We start from the raw sequence: 13258 nt of genomic DNA on the forward strand, positions 1-13258 counted from the left end.
TGCTGTCCTCAGATCAATTTATTGTCCTCAGATTACTTCTGCTGTCCTCAGATCAGTTTATTGTCCTCAGATCAATTTATTGTCCTCAGATTAATTTATTGTCCTCAGATCAGTTTATTGTCCTCAGATCAGTTTATTGTCCTCAGATTAATTTATTGTCCTCAGATCAATTTATTGTCCTCAGATCAATTTATTGTCCTCAGATCAGTTTATTGTCCTCAGATTAATTTATTGTCCTCAGATTAATTTATTGTCCTCAGATCAATTTATTGTCCTCAGATCAGTTTATTGTCCTCAGATCAGTTTATTGTCCTCAGATTAATTTATTGTCCTCAGATTACTTCTGCTGTCCTCAGATCAGTTTATTGTCCTCAGATCAATTTATTGTCCTCAGATCAGTTTGCTGTCCTCAGATCAATTTATTGTCCTCAGAACAGTTTATTGTCCTCAGATTAATTTATTGTCCTCAGATCAGTTTATTGTCCTCAGATTAATTTATTGTCCTCAGATTAATTTATTGTCCTCAGATTAATTTATTGTCCTCAGATTACTTCTGCTGTCCTCAGATCAGTTTATTGTCCTCAGATCAATTTATTGTCCTGACATCAATTTATTGTCCTCAGATTAATTTATTGTCCTCAGATCAGTTTATTGTCCTCAGATCAGTTTATTGTCCTCAGATCAGTTTATTGTCCTCAGATTAATTTATTGTCCTCAGATTACTTCTGCTGTCCTCAGATCAGTTTATTGTCCTCAGATTAATTTATTGTCCTCAGATCAGTTTATTGTCCTCAGATCAGTTTATTGTCCTCAGATCAGTTTATTGTCCTCACATTACATCTGCTGTCCTCAGATCAGTTTATTGTCCTCAGATTAATTTATTGTCCTCACATTACTTCTGCTGTCCTCAGATCAGTTTATTGTCCACCGCGGTAAAGTTAGTTTTACGTTGGACGTTGGATATTCGAGCTCCGCGGCTTCAGCGGGGTGCTGCTCTCGTCAATCCGCTTCAGGCTGTCTGATTTCGGTCGGCCGCGCTCAACGTGCACCTACTCAGAGACGTAATGGTTCGCTTAGGGACCGTCAACAAATTATCGAACGCAGTCACTCTTCAGAAACAAAAAGCAATATATTGTACATGATTTGCCCCACTCACCCAAAACTTAGATAAAACTACTCTACAAGATTAGGCAGATGATGCACACAGGTTTATTAATCATTTTTATGCATTTCATAATATTAAAATAATTTAAATGGTCATAAATCATGGTTTTTGCTCAATAGCGTCCATGTCTTTTGACCCACGCACAGAAAACTTACACCAAACGAGGCACACCTGTTTATTTTTCATTTTTTATGCATTTCATAATTTTACATAATTTAATATTTCATAAATCATGGTTTTTGCTCAATAATGTTCCAGTCTTTTGACCCACGCACACAAGTTGCGTTCCAGAGCTGAGGAGCACAGAGACTGAAGGCTCTGTTCCCCGTGGTGACGAGACGGGCACAAGGAACAATAAGACGAGTGGCAGATGAGGACCTGAGGGAACGGGAAGCAGTGGAGATGTGAAGCAGATCACACAGGTAAGGAGGGGCAAGGTCATGGATGCACCTGAACGTGAGAGTTAAGATTTTAAAATTTATTCTAGCTTCTATGGGCAACCAGTGAAGCTGCTGCAGAACCGGGGTGATGTGTTCTCTGAACAGGGTACAAGTTATGACCCGAGCTGCAGAGTTCTGGAGGAGTTTGAGTTTATGGAGAGTCTTATTCGAGAGACCAAAAAGAAGAGAGTTGCAATAATCGATCCTGGAGGTGATAAGGCTATGGCCAAGGATGGCAGCAGCATGAGGAGTAAGAAAAGGACGAAGTCGGTTGATGTTACGTAAATGGAAGTATGCAGACCGGGTGATAGAGTTAATATGAGATTGAAATGAAAGCGTATTATCAAGTATGGGTATGTTTACATGGACACAAGTAACCGGATCAAATGGCAGGTCAGAATAAAAGTGTCATGTAAACACTCCGTTCGGGTTATTTTTTGTGTATTCGGCGCGATCCGATATAATTTGTGATCAGAACGAAACGGGTGGTTTACGCCGATCCGTAACCCGATCGGTGCGCATGTAAATGCTTGATCTGTTCGTTTTTATCTGATGGTGAAAAACTGACCTGACTGCGCATGTGCGACTTTGCCATTTCCGCCTGGCTAATGCTAATAATATTAGCATGTCAGGGGAGCAAAACTGGTCGATGAGCGACACAACATTTCTACTAGAAACTTTGAAAGAGCTCAAAATGATCTGTATCACCTGCAGCTCAGTCAGGGAGTGCAGTAACGTCTCCAACATCATTAAAACCTGTCGCGGGTCCATTTTGGTGCTCAGGTTTGTTTACGTTCACCCGGAAGTAGAACTTCTTCTTCGGTGGTTTTTTTAAGGAGAGTTTACCACTCTGCGCATGTCAGTACTGCTGTTCAGAACAAAGCCCGCTGCAGGTAAACACTCGTCATGAATAGATTGTGCCCGTGTAAACAACACATTTGAATTATTCAAACAGAACACATTTCAAGCCGGTCAAAGAATTCTGCGCATGTAAACATAGCTAATGTGTCAGCCTCACGGACAGAAACTGGAAGTTGATTCCACAAGAGAGGACCCTGAGAACTGAAAGATCTGCCTCCCATTCTGTTTTTGTAAACTCTAGGAACCACAAGTAAACCTGCAGTCTGAGAGTGAAGTGCTCTGTTAGGAAAATATGGAACAATAAGATCTGTAATATAAGATGGAGCTAGGTTGTTGAGAGCTTTGTAGGTTAGAAGTAAGATTTTGAATTCTATTCTGGATTTGACAGGGAGCCAATGGAGAGAAGCTAAAACTGGAGAGATATGATCTCTCCCAGTAACTCCAGTTAAGACTCTCGCAGCAGCATTTTGGATCAACTGAAGACGTTTTAAAGAAGTATTTGGACACCCAGATAATAAACCATTGCAATAGTCCAGTCTAGACGTGACAAATGCATGGACCAGTTTTTCTGCATCATCTTTAGATCAGATGTTTCTAATGTTAGTGATATTACGCAGGTGGAAGAAGGAGGTTCTAGTAACGTTTTTAATGTGGGGGATAAAAGACATGTCCTGATCAAAAATAACACCAAGATTTTTAACATTAGAGCTGGAGGACAGATTAATGCATCTAAGGAGGGAGAAAGACTGAAACATTCATTCCTGAGGTGCTCAGGTCCAAAAACTAAAACCTCAGTCTTGTCTGTTCAACAGGAGAAAATTAAGGGTCATCCAGGTTTTTATGTCTTTAAGACATGCTTGTAGTCTAAGTAGCTGATTGGATTCATTGGGTTTAATGGATAAATATAACTGTGTATCATCAGCATAACAATGAAAATGTGTCCCATGCTGTTTAATAACTTTACCTAATGGAAGCATCTATAAAGTAAAGAGTATCGGTCCAAGCACTGAGCCCTGAGGAACTCCATGACTAACTTAGGTGTATGAAGATTTATTATTTACATTTACAAACTGGAATCTGTCAGATAGATATGATTTAAACCATTTTAGAGCTGTTCCTGTAATCTCAACATCATATTCAATCCTCTGTAGTAAAATATTGTGATCAACTGTATCAAATGCAGCACTGAGGTCTAACAGGACCAGTAGAGACACAAGTCCATTGTCTGAGGCCATGAGAATATCATTAGTGACTTTTACTAGTGCTGTTTCTGTGCTATGTTGAGCTCTAAACCCTGACTGAAACTCTTGTAGTGAACTAAGCCTCAGGTCAAAATCTGGCCTTGAGGGCCTTCCTGGGACAAGAACTGTTATTTCATTGATTTGAGTCCAGAAACACAAAATTAAGTTCATCCAGAGACTTTCTAAGTGTGTCCTGCACTGATCAATTGAAAGAACACTCTCTTTTTTATTATCATTACTATTTTACAATATCTTGATAATCAAAAGTGTGTTTAGTTCAAATCATTTTTAAATGTTGAAGTGAACTACTTATTTTAAATCAACTGTGAAACAGTATTAATGATTTTTAATCCTCATTCAAAGTAGAAATCTAGTTAATGTCTGTTACAGAGTAATTATTCATTTTCTTGATCTTCTGTCTGAAATGAGCAGGTTGTAAGTCGGTCAAAAGTCGGAGACAAACGCAAACAAGTTTGTTGGAACGAACTGTCATGTTTTTAAATCCTCTCAGACGTAAATAGAGAAGCTGGCACCTGTTTCCTCCCATCTCGCCTAAACATTTCTCTTGTCTGTTTCAAAAACATTTTTCTGTCTGTTCCAAAACATCGAACTGTTTTTCTGACTTCTAATAACCTCTTACATCACTAAGACCACACCCCTGTTGGTTCGTTTCGACCAATCAGGAAGTTCTCAGAGGAACCGGAACTGACCTCTTTAAAAGGGTCAACACTTCCTAGTTCCAAGTAGAATGCGGAACGCAAAACAACGGGAACTACAGAATGCGGAACGCAGAACAAAGTTCCGAGTCTCGTGGGGATTATGGAATCTTCCACATCTGAGTGGAACCTCTGACGGGCTCACAGCTCATGCAAGCCCACCCGAGAGGTGAGCTGGTGTTGAACGAAGTACCGTCACTACTCCGGACGGTTCTCTGCTATCCTTACGGAGACGCTGAAAGGTGGTTTGAAGTGGAACTTTACGCCAGAACTGACATATCTTCAGAAAGGTAAAAAGTCAATCTTCAACTGCGAAGTGTACCGTGGGTTAAGCTGGGTTCGAATGGAGAGTGCCGTTCGTTATACAGACACATTTCCCTCACCCATTCTCCCCGTACGGGCCACCAGAAATGTAGTGAGATAGGTCGGTTAGCTTCGTTTAGCTTCGGAGCTCCACTACACGTTATAATATCTGGACTAGTTCAAGTACCTGATATTATACTTAATTTAAACGGTTCTCTCTTTTTCGAGCTACTTGACAGATATGTGACAGAGATCAGTGACGTGAGACGTTAATTTTCTTTGACCCATCAAAATGAATGCGGTCATTTATTAACAGAATCAAAGTTTAACATCAAACATTGTACACGTGATTATTCTGATTGAAGCAATAACACAGCTTAATTACAACAGACATTTATGAAAATATCTGGATGATTTACTGGCAAGATAGAAGAGTTTTAAAGATGGGGAATGAAGGAGTTTAAATGGAGAGGGAAAGATGGATGAGGGAATATGTCTATTATAACCAGAAACAACACGCTCCTTTGGACCCAGCTTAACCCACGGTACACTTCGCAGTTGAAGATCGACTCTTTACCTTTGCAGACGATAGTTCGGCCTCGGTGTGGAGTTCTCTTTCTACGCTTTCCAGCGTCTCCGTAAGGATAGCAGAGATCTCAGGAGTCGTGAGATCATCCCTGAACAGACTTCCTCATTGTTCAGAGCTTCCGTCGGGTAGCGCCACAGCGAGACGTCGTGGCATAGACGGACTCTGATCATTCCATTAGAAACTTCTCTGGAACTCTGGTTCTCTCTGGAACGTTGTTCAGCTTAGTTCCCGTTGTTCTGCGTTCCGCATTCTACTTGGAACTAGGAAGTGTTGACCCTTTTAAAGAGGTCAGTTCCGGTTCCTCTGAGAACTTCCTGATTGGTCGAAACGAACCAACATGGGTGTGGTCTTAGTGATGTAAGAGGTTATTAGAAGTCAGAAAAACAGTTCGATGTTTTGGAACAGACAGAAAAATGTTTTTGAAACAGACAAGAGAAATGTTTAGGCGAGATGGGAGGAAACAGGTGCCAGCTTCTGTATTTACGTCTGAGAGGATTTAAAAACATGACAGTTCGTTCCAACAAACTTGTTTGCATTTGTCTCCGACTTTTGACCGACTTACAACCTGCTCATTTCAGACAGAAGATCAAGAAAATGAATAATTACTCTGTAACAGACATTAACTAGATTTCTACTTTGAATGAGGATTAAAAATCATTAATACTGTTTCACAGTTGATTTAAAATAAGTAGTTCACTTCAACATTTAAAAATGATTTGAACTAAACACACTTTTGATTATCAAGATATTGTAAAATAGTAATGATAATAAAAAAGAGAGTGTTCTTTCAATTGATCAGTGCAGGACACACTTAGAAAGTCTCTGGATGAACTTAGTTTTGTGTTTCTGGACTCAAATCAATGAAATAACAGTTCTTGTCCCAGGAAGGCCCTCAGGGCCAGATTTTGACCTGAGGCTTAGTTCACTACACTCTTCAGATTATTTCTTTGTAGATGTCCACGCAACTGACCTGCAACTATTTTCTCTAGAATTTTTTAGATGAAAGTTAGATTAGATATAGGTCTATAATTGGCCAGAATTTCTGAATGAAGGTCAGACTTCTTAAGTAAAGGTTTAATTACAGCAACCTTAAAGTGCTGTGGTACATAACCATCCGTTAAAGACAAATTAAGTAGATCCAAAATGTGGACATTAATTAGTGGAAATACCTCTTTAAACAGTCTGGTTGGGATGGGATCTAGCAGACATGTGGATGGTTTGGATGAGGTTATTATTTTTGACAATTCAGAGCTCAACAGGACAAAAACAGACCAAATATAATTGAGGTTCTAGTGAAATTTGACAGGGGACTAGGGATAGTAGAAGGAAGGATGGTTTATATATATATATATATGTTTTATTTCTCAGCCCCTTATCAGGAACCTACCTCTCAGTCTCTTTCTGTTGAGACTTACCTCAATTTGTTTACACAAATCTACCTCAGTTTTAAAACCTACTTTGTTATATATTAAAAAGTTTTTCAGTTTACCTTAAGCAGTTGTTTTCGTTGTCTCAGTCAAAAGTTCTCAGTCTGTTTCGAATTCTGTCGAGGTCAAATCCTCCCGATTGAAATCCAGAACGTCCCCTCGCTCTTAAAGACTAGCAGAGGTTTAGAGGAAGAATCCTGCGATTCTTGGTGATCAGCCACCGTCCTGGGTCCCACCGAGTGGACGGACCAGCGAATAATCCTGTTTGTGGAGTTTTATCAGACTTTGTTGTTCAATAAAATTTAGCAGACTGAGAACTTTGTTAAAAACACATAGCAAGGTTTATTTCTCTTCTGCAGAAGGAGAGAACACATGAACAAGCACGCAGCTAAAGAGTTCTGTGTGTTTTCTAAAAAAACATGAGCAATGCAGCTTCATTTATACGTCTTCACACGTAACAGATCTTGCTTTGACACAACAGCCGTTACCTCATTTGCAATCTTATCAGAGAAAGAAACAGACAGTACGTTTGTGGTCAGTGACTGGTTCTGGAGCTGGGTTTGAGAAACGGAAGTTACAAAGCTTCACACACTGATGCTGAAGGGATTTAGCTGATAAGATTTAACAGAGTGTGATATAAAGTAAATGACTAATAAGTGTGATGATAAACTTCATGAACAAAATAAACTGGTATCAATGTTTTTCATTTCCACAAAGTACTGAACCTTTCTGAGACTCAGAGCTAAAACTGCATGCAAACACTTTAATTATCATTTTAAAGTAAACTGTAAATTGTGTAAACATATCAAACTTTTTTATATTAACAACCCAGAAAATACCAACAGAACAGTGAATGTCAGAGTCGTACGTTGGACAGCTTCGTACAAAGAGCTCCAGGATGTTGTTGAGCAGCAGCTGAGTTCACAAACAGCATTTTAAATGTGATCATCACAGACATGCAGCTGCTGTCCTGGTGGAAGATGAAGGATCCACAAGATCATCTCCACCTTCAATACAAATCATGTCCTTCCTTCCAGATCCTACTTTGTCAATTCCATTCGGTTTCACAGTCCATAAAAATTATTTTACAGCATTTAGATTTTTATGTGATGTTTAAAAATAATTCAACTTAAGCAATAAAATATTTTTAAAAAGAGGAATTAAATGGGTTGTTTATTTAATGTTCTTTTTTCGTGTATTTGTATCACTCATAAAATGAGTACGGTAGTTACTGCAGAACCTGACAAATTTTGTTCCCGATCACTCGACTAATCGACAGAGCAATAGATTACTCTTATTACTAAAATATTTGTTTTCCACAGCCCTATGAATGTTTCTGGTCAGGACCCTGAGATGACTTCTGTTGTGACTTGGCACTATATAAATAAACAAAATTGAATTTAATTGCATGATGCTCTTTAAGCCACATTTTTGTAAAGCAATCAAGGTTGCTCTGCCTGAACTCTCAATCATGGACAGTTCTGAGCTTTAATTCATCCAGTTTGTTGTTTATCGAACACACATTGGTGGGGCTGATGACAGGCAGAGGGAATCTGCTCCGGTGTTTCCAGAGTCGTTGCCTCACTCCTCTTGAACCCCACTTCTTCCTGTTTTTCTTTCGCCAGCATGACCATGTCCCAGATCGCTGGATTTCACAGCAGTCTGATGGTAAACTGATCAATAGTAATCCAGCCTTTGGGCGTAGTGAAAGCAGGTGCTCCGGGGTGTAGATGAGGGCGTCTTCCCATCCCTCCCAGCAGTTGCTCCCAGGAGCAAAGGCAGTCAGGCAAAAAAATAGCCATACCATTGCAAAAATCAATTTGCTCATAGATGCACAGGTAGAGACAATTAAGATCCACAAAAAGGTGGGGGTTCCACTTCAAGTAATATCCAAAAACCATGCAAAACTCTGTCACATTCAGACATGGAGAGCACAGGGTCATCAGCAGGTCCGGCCCCAATCCTAACTGTTCAACTCTTGGAGCTTAAAGTTAAACCAACAGTCACACACATCTGTAATATAAAATGGAGCTAAGTTGTTGAGAGCTTTGTAGGTTAGAAGTAAGAATTTGAATTCAATTCTGAATTTGACAGGGAGCCAATGGAGAGAAGCTAAAACTGAAGAGATATAATCTCTCCCACTAACTCCAGTTAAGACTCTGGCCGAAGCATTTTGCAATCAACTGAAGACTTTTTAAAGAAGTATTTGGACACCCACATGATAAACAATTGCTATAATCCAGTCTAGATGTGATAAATTTACTGTCTCTAACTGATGTTTTTATGGCAATGACAATAAAGTAAAGTAAATGGATGAACCAGTTTTTCTGCATCATTTTTAGATCAGATGTTTCTAATTTTAGTGATATTACGCAGGTGGACAAAGGCAGTTCTGGTAACGTTTTTAATGTGGGAGTTAAAAGACGTGTCCTGATCGTCCTCAGTCCAGTTCTACTGTCCTAAGATCAGTTTACTGTCCTCGGTGCAGTTCTACTATCCTCAGTCTAGTTCTACCATCCTTAGTCCATTTCTACTGTCCTCAGTCCAGCTTTACTGTTCTCAGATTAGTTTACTGTTCTCAGTTCCCATACTAAAATTAGCCTGGGATTAACCACATTTAACTTGAAATGTATGTACCATTTATGTTTTGTGACTGCCCTTTTTAAGCGTTTGTGGGTTTCAGCTGCAGATCTCAGAGAGCTTTGATGACCCGTCTGGAGAAGTAACAACCACTTGTCTCTATTTAGGCTCTACCTTCCAACATGCCTGTGGACATGGCCATCAGGATCTGCCTTGCTAGCTCTCCTCCACTGCACTCCTTCCTCAGTAACCATGACAACCATCTTTACACGCCAGCCTCTGTGTCACCACACTGTCAACCACTGCGACCCTGTCTGTCTTCCGAATGCTGCGCCACTGTTGTCATCGCAACCAAGGATGCAACATGCATGTCTGTGGAGAGCAGTGACCAGGTGAGGGGGAAGAGCCAGAAGAAAAGTGTGGTATTTGCAGACTCTCAGGGTTTGGCACTCACCACCGTCCACATGTTCTCTGAGACTGTGGACGAGCAGCTGGCTGAGCTGAAGTTCCACCTGACGGAGATAGAGGACAACACCGAGAAACTCTACCTGGGAGACAACAAAGGTACTGAGCTAAAGAAGAGCTGATCAGCAACAATTATTGTTATGTATATTAATTAACATTTTAAATCAGTCTGATAATTTATCTTTGTTCCAAACAATATGTAATTAAACTGTTTTATTTTCTGTCCTGATTCAGACAACTCAGACCCATTTTGGGCTGAGTGTGAGGATATACGATGTACAAAGGATCTCAAAATTTACAAGAAAACAACCAACAAACAAGACAAACATTGTCCCCAGAAAACCACCAGTCCTGGCTTGGTCTGAACCAGTCCTGCTTCAGTCTGAACCAGTCCCGCTTCCGTCTGAACCAGTACTGTTTCAGTCATAGCCAGTCCTGCTTCGATCTGAGCAAGTACTGCTTCAGTCCTAATCAGTTCTCCTTTGGTCTGAACCAGTCCTCCAATTTGAACCAATTTTCCTTTGGACTGAACCAGTCCTCCTTCAGTCTGAACCTGGCTAGCGTCGACCTGAAGCAGTCCTCTTTCAGTCTGAAGCAGTTCTACTTGAGATTGAACCACTCCTGCTTTGGTTTGAACAAGTACTGCTTCGGTCTGAACCAATCTTTCTTCAGTCTGAACCAGTCCTCCTTCGATCTGAACCAAGCCTGCTTTGGTCTGAACCAGTCCTGCTTCTGTCTGAGCAAGACTTGCTTCTGTCTGAACCTGTCCTTTGGTCTGAACCAGTCATTCTTCAGTCTGATCCATACATGTTTCAATCTGAACCAGTCCAGTTTCAGTTAAAACCAGTCCTGCTTCTATCTGAACCAGTCTTACCTCAGTCCTAACGAGTCCTGCTTTGGTCTGAACCAGTCCTGCTTCAGTCCCTAACCAGTCCTGCTGAAGTCCTAAGCAGTCTTCCTTCAGTCTGAACCGGTTCTCCTTCAATTTGAATAAGTTCTCCTTTGGTCTGAACCAGTCCTGCTTCAGTCTGAATCAGCCTTTCTTCACTCTGAACCAGTGCTGCTTTGATCTGAACCAAGCCTGCTTTGGTCTGAACCAGTCCTGCTTCTGTTTGAGCGAGTCTTGCTTTTGTCTGAACCTGTCCTTCTTTGGTCTGAATCAGTCATTCTTCAGTCTGATCCAGACCTGTTTCAGTATGAACCAGTCCTGTTTCAGTTAAAGCCAGTCCTGCTTCAATCCAGACCAGTCTTACCTCAGTCTTAATGAGTCTTGCTTCGGTGTGAACCAGTCCTGCTTCAGTGTGAACCAGTCCTGCTTTGTTCTGAACCAGACCTGCATCGATCTGAACCAGTCTTGCTTCAGTCTGAACCAGTCTGGTTTTGGTCTGAACCAACCCGCCTTCAATTTGAACCAGCCCTGCTTTGGTCTGAACCAGTCTTGCTTCAGTCCGAACCTGTCCTCTTTCATTTTGATCCAGTTCTCCTTCAGTCTGAACCAGTCAATTCAATTCAATTCAGTTTATTTATATAGCACCAAATCACAACAAAGTTGTCTCAGGACACTTTACAGAAACATTCACGTACATAAAAGCCAATTAGTAAAGTTCTCTATCTAAGGAATCCAGCAGACAAGATGCATCTTGGCTTCGATGCAGTCTCCCATCCTGAGCAAGCACAGTGGCAACAGTGGAAAGGAAAAACTCCCTTTTAAAAGAGAGGAGCCTGATAACTGAAAGATCTGCCTCCCATTCTGTTTTTTTAAATTCTAGGAACCACAAGTAAACCTGCAGTCTGAGACCGAAGCGCTCTGCTAGGAAAATATGGAACAATAAGATCTGTAATATAAGATGGAGCCAGGTTGTTGAGAGCTTTGTAGTCCTGTGTTGGTCTGAATCAGTCCTGATTCAGTCTGAACCAGTCCTGATTCAGTCTGCAGTTTGTGGTTGCACTTAAAAGTAAAGTTGGATCCAATGAATATAAACTAAAAAGTTTGTGGAAGTCGCACAGTTCATACAATGTTTTGGTTCTGAGTGGTTTCAGGTGGACCTCTTCTAGACATAAACCTTTTTTTTGTGAACATACTTTAATTCAGTGTGCTCTGTTTATGCTCTGCCTCCAGATTCACCAACTTCTGGTTTGGGTCTGGTTCTGGATTTTACCCCACCAGCTGCAGACTATCTGGATCTGAGGAACCGGCTTAAAGCTCAACATGTTTCTCTAGAGACCTGTTCTGTACAGGAAAACCTCCTTTCTGGTACCATTCAGGTCCAAAACATCTGCTTTGAGAAGTCTGTTTTAGTCCGGATCACCTTCGACTCATGGACGTCCTTCCAGGACATTGAGTGCCGGTACTTGAATAACGTCTATGGCTGCCCCGACACAGACACCTTTGCCTTCTCTGTTGCAGTGCCGCAGAACCTGGACTCCTCCTACAGTGTGGAATTCTGCATCCAGTACCAGACAGAAGACCAGACCTTCTGGGACAACAACCTGGGGAACAACTACTGCCTAATGACTGTAAAGCTGAACGGCTCTTCAAACCAACTCCCTGAAAGGAGCTCTGGACTGGAGACCCGGAGGGATAGAGAGAAGATGGATGAGATGGAGTTTGACCCGTTAGGAAGTCCCAGGACCTCCGCAAGCATTTTCTCTGAGTGGCAAAGCTGGAGTCATTTTGAGACCAGCGCCCCCTACTGGTGAGGGCATTAGGAGTATTTTTTAAAAAGTTAATTTTTATCCTCTGAATGTTAGAAAACCTCTGGAAGTTCTCTGGAGCAGACTTGTCCTGTAGATCCAAAGCACCTTCACTTTGTCACTTTATGTTCTGAAACCAGTCCACTAAAGACCATCATCAGGTTCATGTCCTGTCTGCACAAAGCCAGACTCGGAACGTACAAGGCTCCTGGACTTAAACTGGAGCTGAATCCTCTCCATAAAACCTGAATCCTGAAATGCAAATGTCTTTGGACTCAGTCCAGTTTCATAGTAACAACAACCAGCACTGGGTTTCCTGTAGGGAAACCTTGTTGTAATTAGAGACCTTAGAACTACACAGGGACATTCAGAACTCAGGACCCTTCACAACATTATTTAGATTCTGGAACTTAAAAAGTCTTCAAGCTTAAGGAGCTTGAAGAAATTCCAAACCAGCCTGTGTAAGACCAGCCTACACAAGCTGGTCTGAGTATCCAGTTGAACCCGGATCCAAAGGTTTCACTTCACATCTCATTTCATCACCGAGCCTCAGAGGAGTTCTGGTCCTCTGAAAGCTCAGTGACTTCAGAACCACATTTAGTTTTTTGGGTTCTTTGTGCCATATGGACATATTGACCAGAACCAGAAGTCCAGTCTTTTAATCATTCCTGCAAACTGACACATGCTGGGTCATGCACAGGTTTACCAAGTTCTGTTTCTTTATTAAAATCGTTCCAGAACTAGATGTTTACACTTTTAAAGGTTTCTACACATGGA

At 41.0% G+C, this 13258-nt stretch overlaps 1 protein-coding gene across 1 annotated transcript in view; it reads left to right on the top strand.

The window, feature by feature from the left end:
* Positions 1-12487, top strand: part of LOC119423889 (protein phosphatase 1 regulatory subunit 3C-like) — a 12886-nt gene extending 399 nt beyond the window's left edge. Inside the window, exons 2-4 of the mRNA XM_037691314.1 lie at positions 1424-1587; positions 9490-9886; positions 11907-12487. Of these exons, the coding sequence (XP_037547242.1) occupies positions 9505-9886; positions 11907-12487 (963 nt within the window). The 5' untranslated portion in view covers positions 1424-1587; positions 9490-9504. The remainder of the gene's footprint in view (positions 1-1423; positions 1588-9489; positions 9887-11906) is intronic.
* Positions 12488-13258: the final 771 nt, after the last annotated feature.

Source organism: Nematolebias whitei, chromosome 17 (assembly GCF_014905685.2).
Source record: "Nematolebias whitei isolate Nwh7 chromosome 17, NemWhi1, whole genome shotgun sequence".
In the NCBI taxonomy this organism is placed as follows: Eukaryota; Metazoa; Chordata; class Actinopteri; order Cyprinodontiformes; family Rivulidae; genus Nematolebias; species Nematolebias whitei.